At 48.2% G+C, this 26,397-nt stretch overlaps 1 protein-coding gene across 1 annotated transcript; it reads right to left on the reverse strand.

The window, feature by feature from the left end:
* On the reverse strand, window positions 1-26,397 carry LOC308145155 (death-associated protein kinase 2). Its single transcript, XM_080516514.1, has 12 exons — window positions 26,160-26,397; window positions 16,967-17,263; window positions 15,314-15,535; window positions 13,539-13,677; window positions 13,334-13,463; window positions 12,746-12,794; window positions 12,640-12,666; window positions 10,771-10,923; window positions 6,615-6,660; window positions 6,125-6,214; window positions 3,170-3,259; window positions 1-513 (listed from the first exon to the last, which is right to left on the reverse strand). The coding sequence occupies exons 2-12, from the start codon at window positions 17,026-17,028 to the stop codon at window positions 433-435; spliced, it is 1,089 nt and encodes a 362-aa protein (XP_080372640.1). The 5' UTR covers window positions 17,029-17,263; window positions 26,160-26,397; the 3' UTR covers window positions 1-432.

Genomic DNA, 26,397 nt, shown 5'->3' on the forward strand with positions numbered 1-26,397 from the left:
GAACAGAAAGGTCATGTGACCCAGTTAGTATTGATGAGGCAGACATGAGGCTCACCTCACCTGGATTTCATCCACTAATACTCAAACTCACGGATTTTTACTTCATAAAATGTCAAAAATGTGGAGCGTCATGTTAAAAATGCATCTTTAACACAAATCAGTGGAACATGTTACGATTTATTTGATGCATGTTTTTCTTTTTCATGATGGCCTCTGTCCGCACGTCACTGGAGCACAAAACCTGAACTCTGTTTCAACGTAGTGCCTGAAGCAGTCACGTGGTGAGACTGAACATGTTTGCTTCCATGCAGGAACTTGTGATTGGTAACAGTTTATATGGCGGCAGCGCTCTGCTGCTCTCTGCTGCTCTCTGCTGCTCTCTGCTGCTCTCTGCTGCTCTCTGCTGCTCTCTGCTGCTCTCTGCTGGTGGCTTCAGGAACTGCTGCTCAGGCGGCGCCGCAGCAGCGAGGCGGTCTTGGGCTCCTCGTCCTCAACGTCACTTTCACACTGTCTCTGCAGAACACACACACACACACACACACACACACACACACACACACACACACACACACACACACACACACACACACACACACACACACACACACACACACACACACACACACACACACACACACAGTCAAAATGTGAGGAGTGTAGAGTCTCAATAAACCAATATACAGGTACTTCTCAAAGAATTAGCATATTGTGATAAAGTTCATTATTTTCCATAATGTAATGATAAAAATTAGACTTTCATATATTTTAGATTCATTACACACAACTGAAGTAGTTCAAGCCTTTTATTGATTTAATATAGATGATTTTGGCAAAAAAGTAAAGAAAAACCAAAAATTCCCATCTCAAAAAATTAGCATATTTCATCTGACCAATAAAAGAAAAGTGTTTTTAATACAAAAAAAAGTCCACCTTCAAATAATTATGTTCAGTTATGCATTCAATACTTGGTGGGGAATCCTTTTGCAGAAATGACGGCTTCACTGCGGCGTGGCATGGAGCCAATCAGCCGGTGGCACTGCTCAGGTGTTCTGGAGGCCCAGGATGCTTTGATAGCGGCCTTAAGCTCCTCCACAGTGTTGGGTCTGGTGTCTCTCAACTTCCTCTTCACAATATCCCACATATTCTCAATGGGGTTCAGGTCAGGAGAGTTGGCGGGCCAATGGAGCACAGTAATACCATGGTCAGTAAACCATTGGCCAGTGGTTTTGGCACTGTGAGCAGGTGCCAGGTCATGCTGAAAAAGAACATCTTCATCTCCATAAAGCTTTTCAGCAGATGGAAGCATGAAGTGCTCCAGAATCTCCTGGTAGCTAGCTGCATTGACCCTCCCTTGATAAAACCAAGTGGACCAACACCAGCAGCTGACATGGCCCCCCAGACCATCACTGACTGTGGGTACTTGACACTGGACTTCTCCCCAGTCTTCCTCCAGACTCTGGAACCTTTATTTCCCAATGACATGCAAAATTTGCTTTCATCCGAAAAAAGTACTTTGGCCCACTGAGCAACAGTCCAGTGCTGCTTCTCCATAGCCCAGGTCAGGCGCTTCTGCTGCTGTTTCTTGTTCAAAAGTGTCTTGACCTGGGGAATGCGGCACCTGTAGCCCATTTCCTGCACACGCCTGTGCACGGTGGCTCTGGATGTTTCCACTCCAGACTCAGTCCACTGCTTCCGCAGGTCCCCCAAGGTCTGGAATCGGTCCTTCTCCACAATCTTCCTCAGGGTCCGGTCACCTCTACTGGTTGTGCACTTTTCTCTTCCCACAGACTTCCACTGAGGTGCCTTGATACAGCACTCTGGGAACAGCCTATTCGCTCAGAAATGTCTTTTTGTGTCTTCCCCTCTTGCTTGAGGGTGTCAATGATGGCCTTCTGGACAGCAGTCAGGTCGGCAGTCTTACCCATGATTGCGGTTTTGAGTAATGAAACAGCTGGGAGGTTTTAAAAGCCTGAGGAATCTTTTGCGGGTGTTTAGAGTTAATTCGTTGATTCAAGGGTGGGTGTGGTGCTCCAGATAATTAGGTTCATATCTCATTTAGAGTACCTTTTCATGATATGCTCATTTTTTGAGATGGGGATTTTTGGTTTTTCTTTACTTTTTTGCCAAAATCATCTATATTAAATCAATAAAAGGCTTGAACTACTTCAGTTGTGTGTAATGAATCTAAAATATATGAAAGTCAAATTTTTATCATTACATTATGGAAAATAATGAACTTTATCACAATATGCTAATTTTTTGAGAAGTACCTGTACAAGTTAGAGAGGAGCAGCAGTACAACACAGGAGACACAGGACACACAGGACAACACAGGAGACACAGGACACGCAGGACACCACAGGACAACGCAGGACACACAGGACACACAGGACAACACAGGACAACACAGGACACACAGGACACACAGGACAACACAGGACACACAGGACAACACAGGACAACACAGGACAACACAGGACACACAGGACACACAGGACAACACAGGACACACAGGACACACAGGACACACAGGACACACAGGACACACAGGACACACAGGACACACAGGACAACACAGGACACACAGGACACACAGGACCCCACAGACAGGACACACAGACAGGACTCTCCAGTCTAGGTGTTTTTCTTCCGTCCCTTCAATGACCCAGTGAGGAAGACAAGCTCCTGAACCGTTCAATGTTTCACATTCAACACAGTCTTATTCAAATCTCTGAACAAAGACAACTAATCCTCTCAGCGCCATGTTTCACTCTTTACACGTCCTGGTTCAGACCTCAGACCTCAGGACCTCAGACCTCTGGACACATCTGTGGTCGAAATCCAGGACATGGACATGTTTCACTTCTAGCTGGACCTTCACTCTAAGAAATTTTATAAAGCTGAAAAGTTTTAATTTGAAGGGAAGTAAACATTAAAGAGCCGACCTGAAGGTTTTTGTTCTTTATGGTAGAAAACAGCTTGAAGAAATGGGTCTGGTGGAGAAGATGGAGAGCTCCCCACAGTTCCCCACAGTTTCCCAGTTCCCCACAGTTTCCCAGTTCCCCACAGTTCCCCACAGTTTCCAAGTTCCCCACAGTTTCCCACAGTTCCCCACAGTTCCCCAGTTCCCCACAGTTCCCCAGTGAACAAGTGACATGAAGCCTCTCACCTGCAGTGGATCACTTTCTGAGCCGTTCTGACGGCGGCGCAGGTTCCAGTTCACCAGCAGGTTACAGACCGACACCATGTTGAAGGACATCTGGAGGAGGAACCACATGGACAAATGTTACCGCTCCGCTTCATGGATTATTGTTACCGCTCAACTTCACGGACAAACGTTACCACTCCGCTTCATGGATTAATGTTACCGCTCCACTTCATGGATTAATGTTACCGCTCAACTTCACGGACAAACATTACCGCTATGCTTCATGGATAAATGTTACCGCTCAACTTCACGGACAAACGTTACCGCTCCGCTTCATGGATTAATGTTACCGCTCAACTTCACGGACAAACGTTACCGCTCCGCTTCATGGATTAATGTTACCGCTCAACTTCACGGACAAACGTTACCGCTCCGCTTCATGGATTAATGTTACCGCTCAACTTCACGGACAAACGTTACCGCTCCGCTTCATGGATTAATGTTACCGCTCAACTTCACGGACAAACGTTACCGCTCCGCTTCATGGATTAATGTTACCGCTCAACTTCACGGACAAATGTTACCGCTCCGCTTCATGGATAAATGTTACCGCTCAACTTCATGGACAAACGTTACTGCTGCACTTCATGAATAAGTGTTACCGCTCAACTTCACGGACAAACGTTACCGCTCCGCTTCATGGATAAATGTTACCGCTCAACTTCACGGACAAACGTTACCGCTCCGCTTCATGGATAACTGTTACCGCTCAACTTCACGGACAAATGTTACCGCTCCGCTTCATGGATAAATGTTACCGCTCAACTTCATGGACAAACGTTACTGCTGCACTTCATGGATAAATGTTACCGCTCAACTTCACGGACAAACGTTACCGCTCCGCTTCATGGATTAATGTTACCGCTCAACTTCACGGACAAACATTACCGCTCCACTTCATGGATTAATGTTACCGCTCAACTTCACGGACAAACGTTACCGCTCCGCTTCATGGATTAATGTTACCGCTCAACTTCACGGACAAACGTTACCGCTATGCTTCATGGATAAATGTTACCGCTCAACTTCACGGACAAGCGTTACCGCTCCGCTTCATGGATTAATGTTACCGCTCAACTTCACGGACAAACGTTACCGCTCCGCTTCATGGATTAATGTTACCGCTCAACTTCACGGACAAGCGTTACCGCTCCGCTTCATGGATTAATGTTACCGCTCAACTTCACGGACAAACGTTACCGCTCCGCTTCATGGATTAATGTTGCCGCTCAACTTCACGGACAAATGTTACCGCTCCGCATCATGGATAAATGTTAGCGCTCAACTTCATGGACAAACGTTAGTGCTGTACTTCATGAATAAGTGTCACCGCTCAACTTCACGGACAAACGTTACCGCTCCGCTTCATGGATAAATGTTACCGCTCAACTTCACGGACAAACGTTACCGCTACACTTCATGGATAAATGTTACCGCTCAACTTCACGGACAAACGTTACCGCTCCGCTTCATGGATTAATGTTACCGCTCAACTTCACGGACAAGCGTTACCGCTCCACTTCATGGATTAATGTTACCGCTCAACTTCACGGACAAACGTTACCGCTCCGCTTCATGGATTAATGTTACCGCTCAACTTCACGGACAAATGTTACCGCTCCGCTTCATGGATAAATGTTACCGCTCAACTTCATGGACAAACGTTACTGCTGCACTTCATGAATAAGTGTCACCGCTCAACTTCACGGACAAACGTTACCGCTCCGCTTCATGGATAAATGTTACCGCTCAACTTCACGGACAAACGTTACCGCTACACTTCATGGATAAATGTTACCGCTCAACTTCACGGACAAACGTTACCGCTCCGCTTCATGGATAACTGTTACCGCTCAACTTCACGGGCAAACGTTACCGCTCCGCTTCATGGATTAATGCTACCGCTCCGCTTCATGGATTAATGTTACCGCTCAACTTCACGGACAAACGTTACCGCTCCGCTTCATGGATTAATGTTACCGCTCAACTTCACGGACAAACGTTGCCGCTCCGCTTCATGGATTAATGTTACCGCTCAACTTCACGGACAAACGTTACCGCTCCGCTTCATGGATTAATGTTACGGCTCAACTTCACGGACAAACGTTACCGCTCCGCTTCATGGATTAATGTTACCGCTCAACTTCACGGACAAATGTTACCGCTCCGCTTCATGGATAAATGTTACCGCTCAACTTCATGGACAAACGTTACTGCTGCACTTCATGAATAAGTGTTACCGCTCAACTTCACAGACAAACGTTACCGCTCCGCATCATGGATAAATGTTACCGCTCAACTTCACGGACAAACGTTACCGCTACACTTCATGGATAAATGTTACCGCTCAACTTCACGGACAAACGTTACCGCTCTGCTTCATGGATAACTGTTACCGCTCAACTTCACGGACAAACGTTACCGCTCCGCTTCATGGATAAATGTTACCGCTCAACTTCATGGACAAACGTTACTGCTGCACTTCATGGATAAATGTTACCGCTCAACTTCACGGACAAACGTTACCGCTCCGCTTCATGGATAAATGTTACCGCTCAACTTCACGGACAAACGTTACCGCTACGCTTCATGGATAAATGTTACTGCTCAACTTCACGGACAAAAGCTACCGCTACGCTTCATGGACAAACGTTACCGCTACACGAAGCTGCTGAACAGGACAAGGGGAGAGAGAATCAAATCAAACCAAATCAAATAAGGATAACATAAAGATTTGGGGCCATTTCAACTCGGAACTGAACCGAATTAAAACTGAACTGAATTCAGACTGACCTGAACTGAACTGAATGCAAGCTGATTTGAACTGAATTCAAACTGAACTGATTTAAAGTGAAGTGAATCCTATTGCTGTGATCTCACAAGATCAGTGATCCAGGCGGGATCCACTGGACTTACCTTCCACTTTCTTCTGGCATTAAACTTCTTAAAGTTCTTCATGTTGATAGACGATCGGCTTCTCTTGGCCGCCTGCTTGCGGGTGATTGGCTGCAACAGACCAACACAGAGTTGTTAGGGTGGAGTCCGTTCTCTCCGGTTCTGTCAGGTTCTCCCAGCAGTCATTGCTAAAGAACATCACTGGAGTTTAAACGGGAACTCCAGTGGTTCTCCAGTGTAGAACCACTGGAGTCTTTCTGGTTGAAGAAAAACCAGAAATCATTCAACTTCAAGGTCAAAGTCAAAATATTCTAGAACATTTCTTCTTCTTTCTACTGGGACCCGCAGAGACCAGAACCACCCAGTCCAGTCCACACAGACCAGAACCAACCAGTTGGGTTCAAATAGACCAGAACCAACCAGACCCAGACCGTGACGGTCCTCAAACCAGCAGACACCGGAGCTGGTCTGTGTTGGTCCCAGTTCAGCAGGATGAAGAAAGAGTTGGTACCTTGATCCAAGGATGATCCAGACTCTCCTGGGCCGTCATCCTGTCCCTGCAGAGCAGATTAACACAAACAACTCATCTTCTGTACCCTCCATCACCTAAATCCCTTCAGATTAAGATTCCTAATCCCTTCAGTTGAAGAAACTTAATCTTTCAGTCTAAGAATCTTAATACCTTCAGATTAGGATTTCTAATCCCTTCAGATTAAGAATCTTGATCCCTTCATATTAAAATTCATAATCCTTTGAGATTAAGAATATTAATCCCTCCAGATTAAGATTGCTAATCCTTTCATATTAAGATTCTCATTCCTTTCAGTTTAAGAATCTTAATCCTTTCAAATTAAGATTCAGAATCCTTTCAGAATCCTATAAGATTCCTAAAAATTTCAGATTAGAAATCTCAATCCCTTCAGATTAAGATTTCTAATCCCTTCAGATTAAGATTCCCAATTCCTTACTGAATTGTGAAAAATGTAAATGAGTATGACATGTTTAAAGAATGAGGCAGCTTGATGGATGTGATCTGATCTGAGACCAAGCAGCTTTTCTAACACTGAAACTGAGTCTCTCAGAATTGTCTGGAAGTAAAACCTTAGAATCCAGTTGTAGTTATTGACGTCCATCTCTCACACAAAACCTTCCAGAAGGAAATTCCTCACCACAGTGAGACAAACTGGTATTTCCAAGCATTTTATTTTGGCGGGATAGCCGTGGTTTGTTGACGTCTCAGCGTCACAGAAACACCTGAAGATTCCCGAGGCGTCATGTCACAAGATCCCGTTTGTCCACTGGATCTCTCCAGATCTGGATTCTCTCTGGAAAAATTATCATGAGCATGTACTGCGGTCCTGAAGGTCACCAGACCACAAGGCCACAGCCCTGGAGGTCACCAGACCACAAGGCCACAGTCCTGAAGGTCACCAGACCACAAGGCCACAGTCCTGGAGGTCACCAGACCACAAGGCCACAGCCCTGGAGGTCACCAGACCACAAGGCCACAGCCCTGGAGGTCACCAGACCACAAGGCCACAGCCCTGGAGGTCACCAGACCACAAGGCCACAGCCCTGAAGGTCACCAGACCACAAGGCCACAGTCCTGAAGGTCACCAGACCACAAGGCCACAGCCCTGAAGGTCACCAGACCACAAGGCCACAGCCCTGGAGGTCACCAGACCACAAGGCCACAGCCCTGGAGGTCACCAGACCACAAGGCCACAGCCCTGGAGGTCACCAGACCACAAGGCCACAGCCCTGGAGGTCACCAGACCACAAGGCCACAGCCCTGGAGGTCACCAGACCACAAGGCCACAGCCCTGAAGGTCACCAGACCACAAGGCCACAGCCCTGGAGGTCACCAGACCACAAGGCCACAGCCCTGGAGGTCACCAGACCACAAGGCCACAGCCCTGGAGGTCACCAGACCACAAGGCCACAGCCCTGGAGGTCACCAGACCACAAGGCCACAGCCCTGGAGGTCACCAGACCACAAGGCCACAGCCCTGAAGGTCACCAGACCACAAGGCCACAGCCCTGGAGGTCACCAGACCACAAGGCCACAGTCCTGAAGGTCACCAGACCACAAGGCCACAGTCCTGAAGGTCACCAGACCACAAGGCCACAGTCCTGGAGGTCACCAGACCACAAGGCCACAGTCCTGGAGGTCACCAGACCACAAGGCCACAGCCCTGGAGGTCACCAGACCACAAGGCCACAGCCCTGGAGGTCACCAGACCACAAGGCCACAGTCCTGAAGGTCACCAGACCACAAGGCCACAGTCCTGAAGGTCACCAGACCACAAGGCCACAGTCCTGGAGGTCACCAGACCACAAGGCCACAGTCCTGGAGGTCACCAGACCACAAGGCCACAGCCCTGGAGGTCACCAGACCACAAGGCCACAGTCCTGAAGGTCACCAGACCACAAGGCCACAGTCCTGGAGGTCACCAGACCACAAGGCCACAGTCCTGGGGGTCACCAGACCACAAGGCCACAGTCCTGGAGGTCACCAGACCACAAGGCCACAGTCCTGGAGGTCACCAGACCACAAGGCCACAGCCCTGGAGGTCACCAGACCACAAGGCCACAGTCCTGGAGGTCACCAGACCACAAGGCCACAGTCCTGGAAGGACCAATAATTGTGCCCAGAGAATAAAGCAGGGGTCGGCAATTAAGTTTGGCTTCAGGCCAAAATGACATCATCGACAGGCAAACCTGTCTTTACTACTAAAAAAGAAAAAAGTTTTTCCTCATCTATGCTATTTTATATTGCACATCAACGTAATCAACGCCAAGCAATGTCTTGAATCACCTAACCGCTCACACACACTGGTCTAGGCTCCATGTCCCCAACCTCCTCTGATACCTGGAGGTCTTGAACATCAGGATTTGGGGTCAAGCCCCTAGTGGTCAGTGGAGGTACTGCATGGGCCCAGGGACTGTTCGGTTTTACAAACATAATGAATGTTATGTTTCGAACACAAGTGATCAAATCATTAAATAAACATAAGCCCGGACGAGAAGGAGGCAGGAAATGTTTTCTTTCACTAAGTTTCCACAACGTTTCCAGTGAAAGCTGGTTCATGCAGCCGTGGTGCTCATGACCAGTGGCAGCACTTCCACCTTCCACAAGAAGTTGAAGCCAGTTCAAAAAGCTTTGTTTTCCCCATTTCCATGGAGACAGAATGAGAGCGTTTTCCCAAAGCTCCACCTTGGGAGACATTTCTAAAGAGTGGTGTTTTCAGTGGCTCTAAGCACTGTTGCCATGGAAACGGACCCCAAAAATGTGACAAAGGTTGAGCATTTTCACTTAAATCCATTACTGTGGAAAATGGGGCCTTGTAGAAGAAATTAGCAGTAAAAGCCATGATCAGCATTTTCCTCCATCAGCGAGTCAAACAACAGATGAAGGAGAAGACTGAGGCCACAGGCACACACAAGTCTGTTGATGTGTGAGGAAACTGGAGGATCCACTGCACTGGCCATGATGTGGGAGGATCCACTGCACTGGTCATGATGTGTGAGGATCCACTGCACTGGTCATGATGTGGGAGGATCCACTGCACTGGTCATGATGTGGGAGGATCCACTGCACTGGTCATGATGTGGGAGGAAACTGGAGGATCCACTGCACTGGTCATGATGTGTGAGGATCCACTGCACTGGTCATGATGTGGGAGGATCCACTGCACTGGTCATGATGTGGGAGGATCCACTGCACTGGTCATGATGTGGGAGGATCCACTGCACTGGTCATGATGTGTGAGGATCCACTGCACTGGTCATGATGTGTGAGGATCCACTGCACTGGTCATGATGTGGGAGGATCCACTGCACTGGTCATGATGTGGGAGGAACCACTGCACTGGTCATGATGTGTGAGGATCCACTGCACTGGTCATGATGTGGGAGGATGCACTGCACTGGTCATGATGTGTGAGGATCCACTGCACTGGTCATGATGTGGGAGGATCCACTGCACTGGTCATGATGTGGGAGGAAACTGGAGGATCCACTGCACTGGTCATGATGTGGGAGGATCCACTGCACTGGTCATGATGTGTGAGGATCCACTGCACTGGTCATGATGTGGGAGGATCCACTGCACTGGTCATGATGTGGGAGGATCCACTGCACTGGTCATGATGTGAGAGGATCCACTGCACTGGTCATGATGTGGGAGGATCCACTGCACTGGTCATGATGTGGGAGGAAACTGGAGGATCCACTGCACTGGTCATGATGTGTGAGGATCCACTCCACACTCACACTGAGCTGACAGATCTGGTGTTTCAAATATATAAAGTGGAGGATCACTGCAACAGCTTGTCCTTCATTCAGAGCAGACTGAACACAGTATGGACGGCGGCTCTTCAACGCTGCCTTGCCCTTTGACCTGGTTGGTGTTTCTCTGAAGCGTCTTGAGCTGTAGGATTAAAAGTGGACCCGTTGGGGTCATCAGTGTCCTGCAGGACACCAGCTGAGTGAGCAGGGAAATAGTCCTCAACCTGTGGCTAGTACAGCTGGCGTGGTTAGCATAGCGGTGACTTGGATCACAATTTATCACCAACTCAAGCAGAAAACTACATTTTGAGTTTCTTTCTTGGTTTTGTTTCACTCATCAATATAGTCATTGATCTCCCAGCAGCCCGGCTTCGTACCTGGGGCTCCTCACCAGGAGCTTCTGGATGAAATCTTTGGCCATGGAGCTCGTCAAGCTGAAGTGATCATCATCAAACTCGTACTTCATGGCCAGGATGTTCTTCAGGGTGTCCTTTTCAGTGTAGTCCTGGAACGGTGACAAACCACTCAATCTGAGGGCAGAGAAAATACATCTGAGGATTTAAAATACAAAAGAACAACCACGAGGGGGACATCTGGTTTAGAAACGCCCTGCTTTGGTCTAAATCAGGGGTAGGGAATCCTGGTCCTTGAGAGCCGCAGCCCTGCATGTTTTCAATGTCTCCCTGTTCAAACACACCTGAGGTATCATGATGAGGCTCTGCAGAAAGCTTGATAACGAGCCACTAATTGCCGTCAGCTGTGTTGATGTGAGGACACATTGAATGTGTCCTGGTCCTCGGCTCTTGAGAAAATCCAGGATGGCGTTCACTGAGCAGTGGACTGGGTCCAGCCACCTGTCCGCACACCAGACGGAGAACCATTTAACTTGTTCTCATATTGAGTTTGGGTGGATGGCGCCACATTCAGGGTGGTGGCTCTTACAGCATCATTACTGTCATTCAGCAGCAGGTTGGCCCTTGCAATGGCCAGGCCCAAAGCTGGAGACGCCCAGGGTCTGGGTGGAAGATCTGACCCCCCCAATTGAGAGAGGAGATCTCTCCTGTTGGGGAGGCGTCATAGCTGGTGTTGACACGGCCTGCACAGCAGGGGAAACCAGGTCCTCCCCGACCACTGAGGAGCCACCAGCAGCAGGCTGTGGCCCTGCTCGGAGACCCTGTGTAGTGTTGGTATGATCAAGGGCAGAGGGGGGAACGCGTAGAGCAACCCCCGTGGCCAGTCTTGCCCGAGGGGGCTGGAGGTCTCTGTCCAAGAGAACCAGATGGGGCAGTGGGTTCACTCCTCCGAGGCGAAGAGGGCTACCTCTGCCTTCTCAAAAAGTTCCCAGAGGTTTTCCACCACCGGGTGAAGCCTCCATTCACGAGGCGGTGGTCCCCGTCGAGAAAGGAAATCTGCCACTTGGTTCTGTCTCCCCAGCAGATGCACTGTTCACTGGCTGGCCAGCCAGGGACCCATCCAGCCTAGGAGGCACCCTGTCACCCGCGGTAACTGCAGTGACCTGGTGCCCCCCTGGTGGTTTATTTGTGCCACCGTTGCCATGTTGTGCGACCAGACAAGGACATGCCTTCCTTTTATAAAGGGCACAAAGTATTCCAGGGCGAGGTTAGGGTGAGCCACCCGCAGCTCCAGCACGTTTATGTGCCTGGTGCATGTCACCGTCGGGTTCGCCCACAGAAGCGCGGAGTCAGGAGTTCCCAAAACCATTCTTTATTAATAAATGAAAACAAAATTAAACAAAATTTCAGACCCATTGCTCCTCTTTCATGCTCAGTCCAGTGTGTCCTGTCACTCCTGTGACCAGGCGGCTCCTCCATTATGGGCAAAGACGTGAGGCAGCACACTTGATTCACATCAGGGGCTTAATCACCTCCCTGCCACACAGAGTTAATTCTGAAGTTACCTCCATAAGAGAAAACCAGAGTTAATCTTGAAGTTTCCTGGATAAGAGGGATCCAGAGTTGTAGCCCTGGCTCTTCACTATCAGACCAGATGAAACAGAGACACGTCTTTCTAATAAAGCGAGTTGTTTCCTCAACATAGAGACCAAACACAAACTCAACATGTGGATGAGAACCTTCTGGATTTTAACTTGGACCCCCAAGATCCCCTGGACTCCCGAGACTCCATGGACCCCCCAGACCCCCCTGACTCCGTGTACCCCCCAGACACCCTTCACCCCCCCTGGACCCCCCACACAATGCACCTGCAATGTGAAGAGCTTTACTTACAGGATGTAGGTAATGACTCCGATGCTCCTGCAGAGAGATGAACAGAGGTAGAGGGTTAGAACCTGAACCTGAACCTGAACCTGAACCCAAACTTGCAGGGACTCACCACATGTCTGCTGCAGTGCTCAGAGGCTCAGCGTTGATGACCTCCGGAGCTGAAAGCATCAGAGAAGAAGGTGAGAAGGTCAGACACGAAGCTCCACCAACATGAAGCACCATGAGGTACGTCTCCTCCTCACAGGAGACGTACCTCCTCCGGACGGTGCTTCATGTTGGTGGAGTGAGTTTTGTCTCCTGTTGGCCGAGTGTCTGAGTTTGGTGTTTTCTCATCATTCAGACGTTTTCTGAACTTTAAAACGAGTTGTAAAAATTGTCAGTTTTGTCCCAATGATTTTGTGCTGTTCAGCATTTTCTAATAAACTCCCAGTTTCCATTAAATGGTGATGTTTGCTTGCTCTTTCTTTCATTAAGGTAGCTCCAGAAGCGTCTTCCACAGAGGAGTCCCCTCAATACGCCGAGTTATTTGGTTTTTCATTAAGTGCAGCTTGCTGAATAACAGTTTTCCTCTCGTCTGGATAACATCAGGATTGTATTCTGGTTCCATCTGAGGCTTCAGGAGTCACAGAACGAATCCACTGTCAGTTAGAGTGACAAGCTTCTGCCAGATGACTAAAGACCAACAGTTTCTCCTCACCGATGTACTGAGGAGTTCCACTGCTGCTCCTGAACTCCTCCCCCGGACTGAGGAGGCGCGCCAGGCCAAAGTCAATGAGCTTGATCCTGGGGTGAGGCGAAGCTCTGTCTGACAGCATGATGTTCTCTGGCTGAACACAGAACAGAAGAAGGTTGAGGATGGTCCTGTGATGGTGGTTGGTGAGCTGGCGGCTGCTGGCCTGTACCTTCAGGTCGAAGTGGGCGATGTTCTTACTGTGCATGAATCCCAGACCTTCCAGGATCTGCTGCATGAACTCGATGGCTTCACTCTCCAGCAGGGTCTCCTTCTCTGCAATGAAGTCAAACAGCTCTCCTCCGCTCACACTGAAGGACCAGACACAGGTTCAGATGACATGTCAGAGTGACGTCCACATGTTGACATTCAACATGGAGACACCTCAACATGGAGACACTTGTACACCAACATGGAGATACTTCTACTTCAACATGGAGACACTTGTACACCAACATGGAGATACTTCTACTTCAACATGGAGACACTTCTACTCCTACATGGAGATACTTCTACTCCAACATGGAGATACTTCTACTCCCAATTGGAGATACTCCAACATGGAGATACTTCTACTCCCAATTGGAGATACTCCAACATGGAGGCACTTCTACTCCTACATGGAGACTCCTAAATTGAGACACTTCAACATGGAGACACTTCTCCTTCAACATGGAGACATTTCTCCTCCAACATGAAGACACAGCTACTCCAGCATGGAGTCACTTCTACTCCTAAATAGAGAAATTTCTACTCCAGAATGGAGACACTTCATCATGGAGACACTTCTACTCCAGCATGGAGACACTTCAACAGGGAGACACTTCTATTCCAGCATGGAGACATTTCAACAGGGAGACACTTCTACTCCAACATGGAGATACTTCAACATGGAGACACTTCTACTCCAACACGGAGACACTTCAACATGGAGACTCCTAAATGGAGACACTTCAACATGGAGATGCTTCAACTCCAGCATGGAGACACTTCAACATGGAGACACTTCTATTCCAGCATGGAGACATTTCAACATGGGGACACTTCTATTTCTACATGGAGACACTTCTACTTCAATATGGAGAAACTTCAACATGTAGACACTTCTACTCCAACACGGAGACACTTCTATATCAACATGGAGACACTTCTACTCCAACACGGAGACACTTCTATATCAACATGGAGACACTTCTACCTCAACATGGAGACGCTTCTACTCCAACATGGAGACACTTCTACTCCAACAAGGAGACACTTCAACATGGAGACTCCTAAATGGAGACACTTCAACATGGAGACACTTCAACTCCAACATGGAGACACTTCTACTTCAACAAGGAGAACCTTCTTCTCTAACACAGAGACACTTTAACATGGAGACTCCTAAATTGAGGAACTTCAACATGGAGTCACTTCTACCTCAACATAGAGACACTCATAAATGGAGACACTTCAACATGGAGACACTTCTACTCCAACCAGGAGACACTTCTACTCCAACATGGAGACACTTCAACATGGAGATGCTTCTACTCCAGCATGGAGACACTTCAACAAGGAGACACTTCAACATGGAGACACTTCTACTCCAGCATGGAGACACTTCAACAAGGAGACACTTCAACATGGAGACTCCTAAATTGAAACACTTCAACATGGGGACACTTCTACTTCAATATGGAGAAACTCCAACACGGAGACACTTCTATATCAACATGGAAACACTTCTACCTCAACATGGAGACTCTCCTAAATGGAGACATTTCAATATGGAGACGCTTCTACTCCAACATGGAAACACTTTTGCACCAATATGGAGACACTTCTACTCCTAAATGGAGATTCACCAACATGGAGACATAGCTGACAGATCCAGGGTCAGGGCTAGTTAAGGTCAGGGTAAGTGAGGGTCATAGATAGTCAAGCCAGGGTGAGTTCACTCACAGCTCCAGGATCAGCACCACCTCAGCGCGGCTCTCGAACACGTCGTTCAGCAGCACCACATTGGGGTGCTGGATGGCGTGCAGGATGTCCACCTCGCGCTGCACGCTGCTGCGCTCCAGGCCCATGCGGCTGCAGGCGCCCTTCCGGAGCTTAAGGAACTTTGCGGCCCAGCTCTTCCCCGAGGCACGCTCACACACCTGGCGAACCTGTCCGAAGTGGCCACTGTGGGTGGAGATAGAAGGTCAGCACCCAGCACCTGGTCGCCACATCGGCACACTGAACTCTGTTTCCTGCTTCGTCAGAGGAAACCTTGTCATACAGCTCAAGAGCTGTCTGGATCAACAGGTTGAATGAAAATAAGAATTCCTTCAGCGGCAATAACAACAGTGTCTTCCAGCAGATGTGCACTTAACATGTACACAGTTCCTACTGGAAGTCATGGTGAAGAGACGAGTCTCACTGCTCTATCTCAACGTTTATTTTTATATGTCATCCCTTTTACATTGAAGGATGTGGACAATTTTCTTTCTGGGACATTTTTGTGGCTTCCTGCTGTCATGGAGGTTTTTCTTTAATTTCTTGAGCAGTATATATATATATATATATACTGTATAGTGGGAGAACTTGAGAGAACTCACGTGGCTTCTGAAAACTGAACACATGAGGGAGAGCTGACAGACTGAAAGAATGACAGACTGAAAAGTCATGTGTTGCATGTTTTGTGTATGAAAAGTGCTCTATAAACAAAATTTGATTTGATTTGATTTGATTTAACAGAAGAACTGACAGAACAACAGACAGACAGGCTGACAGAATGGACAGAATGACAGACAGACAAAATGGCAGACAAAACGACCGACCAACAGAACGAGAGACAGACAGAACAACAGCCTGTGAACAACAGACAAAATGACACGACAGAATGAATGACAGACTGAAATAATGGTAGACTGAAAGAACAACAGACAGAATGACAGACAGAACAAGAGAAAGACAGAACGACAGACAGAATAACAGACTAAAAAGAATGACAGTCTGAAAGGACAGAGTGAACAGCAGACTGAAAGAACAACAGACAGAATGACCAACAGAATGAGAGAAAGACAGAATGACCAACCGAACAACAGATACAGATACTGATACACAATCACTGACAGAATGACAGAAAGAACGACAGACAGGACAGACAGAATGACAGACAGAACAACTGACAAACAAAATGAGAGACAGAGAGAACAACAGACAGAAAGAATGACTGAGACAGAATGACTGACAGAACAAGAGACAACTAGAATGACCGACATACAGAATTCAAGAGACAGAGCAACAGACAGAATGACTGACAGACACAATGGCTGAGACACAACAAGAGACATAACAATAGACAGAGCGACTGACAGAATGAGAGAGACAGAAAAACACAGACGGAATGACTGACAGACAGACTGAGAGACAGACAGATCAAGAAACACAACAAGAGATGGACCGAATGACAACAGAATGACACAGATTGAGAGACAGAATGAGAGACAGACAGAATGACTGACAGACAGAACAACAGACAGAATGAGTGACAGACAGATTAATGGCAGAACGACTGACTGAACAATAGACAGAACAACAGATTGATGTGAAGAAAGAGTTGAGATTTACCTTCCCAGAACTTCTCCAATCTCATAGAAATCCTCCACATTCTCCGGCTTGAAGACGGCCATGCTGCTTCACTCCTCCCCACACTGACACCTCCTCAGTCCTCCTCAGTCCTCCTCAGTCCTCCTCAGTCCACCTCAGTCCACCTCAGTCCACCTCAGTCCTCCTCCGTCCACCTCCGTCCACCTCAGTCCTCCTCCGTCCAACTCAGTCCATCTCCTCACTGCTCCTCACTCCTGTAGCTCCAACGATGGTTTTCACTCCACTGTCAACAGCAAGCACTTCTTGACCCTCCAAACTCTGTGAACACACAGACAAACATGACAGCACTTCATTCTTCCACTTCCTGTTCCGGGAGCCATTAACCACTAGCTTCCTGGTGGAACCAGACTCTTGGACTTGGACTTCATTGAAAACTCCAACGTTTGAAAGTTTGGCTCTTTGTTCAAACTCAAGTTGCAGACCAGGGGGCGCCACACCCAAAACGGGAGGTTGTGATTGTTGTCAACAGGGGAGGCTGAGATCATAAACCACCTCTGGTAAATGTAGCAGCTAACTGATAGCAGGATGTTTAGCAGGGCTAAACTGGTGCTACTTCATTGTTGGGCCAGAGCGGAGCCAGAGCAGGGCCTGACACGTTATTAGGTGGGGACAGATAATCACTGGCGTTATCACTACCTACGAGGCGGAAGAGAGGTTCAACCGGCTTTCTGAAAACCACAGCAAACTCGTAGCCCCGGAGTGCTTATAGAGAAACAAATTGAAATAATGCGTTGGAACGATATAAGTCACTCCCTGAAGTACGAGGGAACGAGATCATTTAATCTGCGCTCATGGATCTGTAGCTCTCGAGGTGCTGAAGAGCTCTTCCTCTGTCAACTGCGTCAGATATCATTTAGAAGCAGTTCTCCATAGTCGTTTTTTTTTTCACGCTTTTCATTGGATCATTGTAGCTAACTTCACTTCCAGGTCTTGTGTCGCATTATGACCGCAGTCCGAGGTCTGCGTGTGGCTGCATTGTGCTCCGCTACGATACGCAGCAATTATTTTCTAACCCACAGAAATTTAGAATGAAGAGATACTTTTGGTTCATCAGCAACTACAAAACACACTACATACGAATGTAAATGAAAGCTTGGGGTTTTTTTGCCATATAATAGGCACATCACAGGTGGCAGCAGGCCAAACTCAGAGCCAGATGCAATGACAACATGAAACCACAAGTGGCATCTAATGTTTTATACCTATGATGCTATCGCTATGCTATGGCTATGCTCTTGCTATGCTATGGCTATGCTCGTGCTATACACTCACTATGCTATGGCTATGCTCTCATTATGCCATAGATAGAAAACACTAGATGCCTAACAGTGCCACCTGTGACATACCTACAGTGCCGCCATCTTGGAGAGGTCTCCCGCTTGTACTAAAAAGATAGATCCCAGGCTAGAAAATCGACAAAAACAATCATAGCTCGCTTACTGGTCTATGCATCAACACAAATAATACCTAATTTTAAAGCTGGGGAAAAGCTCTATCTGGTAGAAACCTCATGGAGGAATTATTAAGAGGGAGGGAAACGTAAAGCTGGGAAAAATAAACTAATTTAATTTTTATTTAAATAAATTCATCCAGTGAGCGTCAAAGGAAGCCCCAAAGAACCCGTATACAAAGGGGGTCCATGGCAAACCCCACCCTCCACAAAATGAAATCAAATTCGGCCTTCAAGGAAACATTTGTCAATCATACCTTTTTTTCCAGCAACAACTACCATCACCTTGGGCTCAGAAACCAAGGTCTCCTGGTCATTCCTTCACCAGGGACTGCGCAGTGACAACCACAGCCGAACGCTACAGTTGGCAAATGTCGAACAACCAATCAACAGCTAAACAACTGAAAGTGTTTGGCTGAAGAAACTGAAGATATTTGGGACTTGGGAGGGCTTGTCAGACACTCAACATGGAATTGACGACCATCACTTCCAGCTGCTGTCTTTGATTGTTGATGCATTTCATCTTTTGAGGCAGTACCATGTTGTTAAACTTCACAGTTCAGAACTGCAACGAGGCAATCTGAGAAAAGTTCATGGTAAAAATCTGCACTTCAAAGGCCATAAGACTGACTGTCATGAAGTTATAGATATATAGAAGTCCTGCTATTCCACATGTATTTGCATTGAATGTATGTCGTTCTCAGCAATGAATGTCATTGTTTATGTAATTTCTTGACACAGGCTGTTTTGCAAGTATCTCAATGTAAGAAAAGTAACTCGTGTACTATTGGTACATTTTCAATTAACTCAGACCAGATATCATCCAAATTTAGTTTCTCTGACTTTCTCAAGGCACTTGATTGACTATGTTGACTATATTGACTATGGTTGGCAAATTTCAAAGTCCGAATTTGATTACATTTTGTGGTGGTGGTGGGGGGGGGGGGGGGTTGCCATTGTTGCCCTTTGTTTACGGCTTCCTTTGACACTCACTGAATGAATTCAAACTAAATTAGTTTATATTTCCCAGCTTTCCTCATCTTCCGATTTTTAACGACTTTTACCCCCTCCCAATAATTCCTCCACGGGATAGAGCTTTTCCTCAGCTTTAATTTGAGGTATTATTTGTGTTGATACGTGGACTAGCAGGCGAGCTATGATTGTTTTCTAGCCTTGGATATAGATCCAAGATGGCGGCTCTGTAGGGACGTCCCAGTGAGACATCAAGGTTTTATATGTATGGCACTATGCTATCATCATGATTGACAGTCTCTATGGCCAATCAACACGCACCACATCGTTACGAGTCAAAATGTCACATGATGAGGAAGCAGCAGCATGAAATGGGGTCAGAACCTGGTCCAAGTTGTAACAGGGTCAGAACCAGGTCCATGTTGTAACAGGGTCAGAACCTGGTCCAAGTTGTAACAGGGTCAGAACCAGGTCCAAGTTGTAACAGGGTCAGAACCAGGTCCATGTTGTAACAGGGTCAGAACCTGGTCCAAGTTGTAACAGGGTTAGAACCAGGTCCATGTTGTAACAGGGTCAGAACCTGGTCCAAGTTGTAACAGGGTCAGAACCAGGTCCATGTTGTAACAGGGTCAGAACCTGGTCCAAGTTGTAACAGGGTCAGAACCAGGTCCAGGCTGGAACAGGGTCAGAACCTGGTCCAAGTTGTAACAGGGTCAGAACCAGGTCCATGCTGGAACAGGGTCAGAACCAGGTCCATGTTGTAGCAGTGTCAGAACCAGGTCCATGTTGTAACAGGGTCAGAACCAGGTCCATGCTGGAACAGGGTCAGAACCAGGTCCACATTGGAACAGTTGGAACAGGGTCAGAACCAGATCCAAGTTTCAACAGGGTCAGAATAGAGTTCAAACCAGATCCAAGTTGGAACAGGGTCAGAACCAGGTCCACATTGGAACAGTTGGAACAGGGTCAGAACCAGGTCCAGGTTGGAACAGGATCAGAACCAGGTTTGATTGAAGTTTGATTGTTGAGAATTGATTCAAAGATCAAGAAAGCAAGACGAGAGATCAGCTGTGAGGGGCAGTAACCACGGGGGGCAGTAACCACGGGGGGCCGTAACCACGGGGGGCCGTAACCACGGGGGGCAGTAACTCCACAGGGTGGAGGGGGGTGGGGGCTCCCCCCAGCACCTCCCGCTGTGGTCCCGCCGTGTTCCGGGGCGGGTGCGGCTGGAGTGCGGGGGGCACGCTAGCTCGGGCGTGGCGCCTCCGGGGGGGCTGGGTAGTGGTTCTCCCTCCCTATTCACAGTTGGACTGGTGGAGGACGAGATCCCGTAGTGGCCTGGTGGGGGCCTGGCTGGCGGCCTGGGGAGTGGGGGGCACCCCCCTCCCAACCAAATAAATGTATGTACGTATGTCTGTATATATGTATGTCTGTGTGTGTATGTGTATGCTTGGTGTGTGTATCTGTGTGGGTGTGTATGTATGTCTGTGTGTGTGTATGCGTATGCTTGGGTGTGGGTGTGTGGGTGGGCTGGGATTAGGTGATGGGGTGGGGGGGGTGGCTGTCCTCCGGCCGGGCCTGGCTGGGCCTTCGCTCTTCCTGGTCTGGGGGGGGCTGGTCTGGGGCTCGGCGGCTGGGGCCTTCTCTGTCCCGCCGGGGGTTGGGGGGGTGGTGGGGGGATGGCCCCCGGGGGTGCGGCGGGCTCCACTGTCGGGGCCGGGGGGGCTCCCTGCCCGCGTGGCCTGGGGGCGCTGCGCTGGCCGGTCCCGGCTTGGCGGCTCGGTCGGGGCCCGGGGCTCTGCGCCCTTTATCCTTCTCCTGTGGGCCCCTCTGGCCTGGGGGGGGGGGGGGGGTCCTCTCTGCGCGCTCCGTCTGGTGCCTTCCGGGTTGGGGTGTGGCTCTCTGGGGGGGTTTGTCGGGGCCTCCCTGGATCCGGCGGGTCGCTGGGTGCCGGAGTGGCGGCGTCCGGCCCTGGTGGCCTCGGGCCCTGGGGTGGTGCTGCGGCCCCCCCACAACAGTTCCATTCACATCCAGAGGACAAACCACACACACACACACACACACACACACACACACACACACACACACACACACACACACACACACACACACACACACACACACTCCCACTCCTCATTGACGAGATTGTTCTGTTAATTATCAAAACCAAGTTGTTGTTTGCTTTTGTTGTTGTTGTGTTTGTTTGTTTGTTTTATTTATTTATTTTTGTTCTATGTCCTTTTTGTTTTTGCTTTTGTTATAATTGCTGTGATTATTTTGGTTTTTGCTCTGTTGTTGCTCAGGCTGGTTTAATCTCATGGCAGTTGGAAAATATTTAGATCACTGTGGTTAATGTATTATCAAAAAAATAATAAAATAAAAAAAAAATGTATGTAGCAAAAAAAAAAAAAAAAAAAGTAACCACGGGGGGCCGTAACCATGGGGGCAGTAACCACGGGGGGCAGTAACCACGGGGGGCCGTAACCACGGGGGGCCGTAAGATGCAGGAGACCGTAACCACATGAGACAAGAACCCGGACCCCTGCAGACAGGAGTCAGAAACAGGAAGTGGTTCACTGAGGTCCAGGACGAGGTGGAGAACCGTCAAGCTTTCGGTTCATGTTTCAGGTGATTTCCTCAGAACTAGATCCTGAAAGCTCAGCTGGAGACTCGTGACTCAAATCATTCCAGCCAACAAACAAACAGTAGCAGCTGATGGTCACAAAATCCAGGCTTAACATAAATCCAGAATAAAAACTCTTCATGGTCTCCAGATTGATGGTCAGTGAGGAATGGTATCAGAGTAGGGATTATAACCACCACTCCAGGCCTGGGATTCAAACAACCACTCCAGGCCTGGGATTAAACCACTGCTCTACAGGCCTGGGATTATAACCACCACTCCAGGCCTGGGATTAAACCACCGCTCCAGTCCTGGGATTATAACCACCACTCCAGGCCTGGGATTAAACCACCGCTCCAGTCCTGGGATTATAACCACCACTCCAGGCCTGGGATTAAACCGCCGCTCCAATCCTGGGATTATAACCACCACTCCAGGCCTGGGATTAAACCGCCGCTCCAGTCCTGGGATTACAACAACCACTCCAGGCCTGGGATTAAACCACTGCTCTACAGGCCTGGGATTATAACCACCACTCCAGGCCTGGGATTAAACCACCGCTCCAGTCCTGGGATTATAACCACCACTCCAGGCCTGGGATTAAACCACCGCTCCAGTCCTGGGATTATAACCACCACTCCAGGCCTGGGATTAAACCACCGCTCCAGTCCTGGGATTATAACCACCACTCCAGGCCTGGGATTAAACCACCGCTCCAGTCCTGGGATTATAACCACCACTCCAGGCCTGGGATTAAACCACCGCTCCAGTCCTGGGATTATAACCACCACTCCAGGCCTGGGATTAAACCACCGCTCCAGTCCTGGGATTATAACCACCACTCCAGGCCTGGGATTAAACCGCCGCTCCAATCCTGGGATTATAATCAGTGTTTAGGGCCTGGGATTAAACCAGCATTCCAGAGGCCTGGGATTAAACAACTGCTCCAGGACTGGGATTATAATCAGTGTTTAGGACCTGGGATTAAACCACCGCTCCAGGCCTGGGATTATAATCAGTGTTTAGGGCCTGAGATTAAACCAGTATTCCAGAGGCCTGGGATTAAACCAGAATTCCAGAGGCCTGGGATTAAACCACCGCTCCAGGCCTGGGATTATAATCAGTGTTTAGGGCCTGGGATTAAACCAGTATTCCAGAGGCCTGGGATTAAACCAGCGCTCCAGGCCTGGGATTATAATCAGTGTTTAGGGCCTGGGATTAAACCAGCATTCATGGGGCCTGGGATTAAACCAGCGCTCCAGGCCTGGGATTATAATCAGTGTTTAGGGCCTGGGATTAAACCAGCATTCATGGGGCCTGGGATTAAACCAGCGCTCCAGGCCTGGGATTATAATCAGTGTTTAGGGCCTGGGATTAAACCAGCATTCATGGGGCCTGGGATTAAACCAGCGCTCCAGGCCTGGGATTATAATCAGTGTTTAGGGCCTGGGATTAAACCAGCATTCTAGGGGCCTGGGATTAAACCAGTGCTCCAGGCCTGGGATTATAATCAGTGTTTAGGGCCTGGGATTAAACCAGCGCTCCAGGCCTGGGATTATAATCAGTGTTTAGGGCCTGGGATTATAATCAGTGTTTAGGGCCTGGGATTAAACCAGCATTCTAGGGGCCTGGGATTATAATCAGTGTTTAGGGCCTGGGATTAAACCAGCGCTCCACAGGACATTTACACATAAACCAGCTACGTACAGCTCATTGCACTGCCCTCGACCAGTCTGCTGCTCACCGCCGCTCTGAACCAGGCGGAGAAGCAGGTTGTGTCAATGAAGAGATTTTGTAGAGGGGGAAGATCCATTTCTGTAAAGACCCAGGTAGACGTGGACTCAGCGGCTCTGTCCCACGATGGAGAGGGAGAGGATCAGCTTCTCATGAACCACCCCGAGGTATTGATGCCGGACATCCAGAAACATCCAAGAAACTCCACCCAGATAAAACAACCGACCAATTCCAACAAGAGTACAGACTGATTCCAACAAGAGTACCGACTGATTCCAACAAGAGTACCGACTGACTCCAACAAGAGTACCGACTGATTACAACAAGAGTACCGACTGATTACAACAAGAGTACCGACTGATTACAATAAGAGTACCGACTGACTACAATAAGAGCACTGACTGATTCCAACAAGAGTACCGACTGATTACAATAAGAGTACCGACTGATTCCAACAAGAGTACCGACTGATTACAACAAGAGTACCGACTGATTCCAATAAGAGTACCGACTGATTCCAATAAGAGTACCGACTGATTCCAACAAGAGTACCGACTGATTCTAACAAGAGTACCGACTGATTCCAACAAGAGTACCGACTGATTCCAACAAGAGTACCGACTGATTCCAACAAGAGTACCGACTGATTCCAACAAGAGTACCGACTGACTCCAACAAGAGTACCGACTGATTACAACAAGAGTACCGACTGATTACAACAAGAGTACCGACTGATTACAATAAGAGTACCGACTGACTACAATAAGAGCACTGACTGATTCCAACAAGAGTACCGACTGATTACAATAAGAGTACCGACTGATTACAACAAGAGTACCGACTGATTCCAATAAGAGTACCGACTGATTCCAATAAGAGTACCGACTGATTCCAACAAGAGTACCGACTGATTCTAACAAGAGTACCGACTGATTCCAACAAGAGTACCGACTGATTACAATAAGAGCACTGACTGATTCCAACAAGAGTACCGACTGATTACAATAAGAGTACCGACTGATTCCAACAAGAGTACCGACTGATTACAACAAGAGTACCGACTGATTCCAACAAGAGTACCGACTGATTACAATAAGAGTACCGACTGATTCCAACAAGAGTACCGACTGATTCCAACAAGAGTACCGACTGATTCTAACAAGAGTACCGACTGATTCCAACAAGAGTACCGACTGATTACAATAAGAGCACTGACTGATTCCAACAAGAGTACCGACTGATTACAATAAGAGTACCGACTGATTCCAACAAGAGGAGCGACTGATTCCAACAAGAGGAGTGACTGATTCCAATAAGAGTACCGACTGATTACAATAAGAGTACCGACTGATTCCAACAAGAGTACCGACTGATTCTAACAAGAGTACCGACTGATTCCAACAAGAGTACCGACTGATTACAATAAGAGTACCGACTGATTCCAACAAGAGTACCGACTGATTCCAACAAGAGTACCGACTGATTACAATAAGAGTACCGACTGATTACAATAAGAGTACCGACTGATTCCAACAAGAGTACCGACTGATTACAATAAGAGTACCGACTGATTCCAACAAGAGTACCGACTGATTCCAACAAGAGTACCGACTTATTACAATAAGAGCACCGACTGACTACAATAAGAGTACCGACTGATTCCAACAAGAGTACCGACTGATTCCAACAAGAGTACCGACTGATTCCAACAAGAGTACCGACTGATTCCAACAAGAGTACCGACTGATTCCAACAAGAGTACCGACTGATTCCAACAAGAGTACCGACTGATTCCAACAAGAGTACCGACTGATTACACGTAAACGCAGCTACAGCTCACCAAAAACGATAATTCCAGAAAACTCCAGCCACAGTGGAGATCTGGATAAACTCTGTCTCTGTTCGCATCTAAAGGCAGGTAGGCGGATATTTACGTCACAATTCCTGACATCCTGTTGTTCTTTCAGGATTCTGATTGGCTATCATGCTTCATGCGTCATGCTACACTGCCCCCTACAGGTTCGGCATGCTCACAGCAGCTCTGAACCAGCTGCATATGTGGATCAGTGTATATGAAGATTTCGTTTTAAACGTGGAGAGGACAATATGAGGGTTTTTTGGTTTTGTTGTTTTTTTAAAATGGGTATCTGTAAACCTGGCCTTGGAGTCTCTGGAAACGAATGAGTGAAGCTGCTGGAGACTTGAGCCCCGCCCCCTAACGTGTTGTAACCTGTTGTACCATAAACGCTCCAGTCCTTCCGTTTTAACCAACTGAAGCTTCACAGAGCAAAGTTACAGCAGCGAGCGTCTCACTGATCAAACATCTGATCGATCAGCTGATCACACATCTGGTCACAAACATCTGGAGTACTGACCGTGGAGCCTGACCGGGGAGAGGAGCGCAGCAGCGGCTGAGCAGCGGCCGCAGTCCGCTGATCGCTGCACGGATGTCCGCTGATGTCCACCGACAGTCTTATCCCGTGGAGGGCTCCGGTCCCGGGGTGCTCTCGTCCTGGGTTGGCATGTAGTGCGGTGCGGTGCGGTGGAATGCGGAACACGCGCACTTCGCTGTGACGTTCCATTCACTGTCAGTAGTTCAACGAAGACACCTTC

Source organism: Blennius ocellaris, assembly GCF_963422515.1.
Source record: "Blennius ocellaris genome assembly, chromosome: 20".
Lineage (NCBI taxonomy): Eukaryota > Metazoa > Chordata > Actinopteri > Blenniiformes > Blenniidae > Blennius > Blennius ocellaris.

Bases quoted from the DNA above. Each gene is read 5' to 3' on its own strand.
- LOC308145155 (XM_080516514.1), bottom strand. From the start codon at position 17,028: ATGGCCGTCTTCAAGCCGGAGAATGTGGAGGATTTCTATGAGATTGGA. The intron at 12,795-13,333 runs GTGAGGAGAAAC...TGATGCTTTCAG, and splicing joins TGGAACTCCTCAGTACATCG to CTCCGGAGGTCATCAACGCT. The intron at 3,260-6,124 runs GTAAGTCCAGTG...TTCCTCCTCCAG, and splicing joins ATGCCAGAAGAAAGTGGAAG to ATGTCCTTCAACATGGTGTC.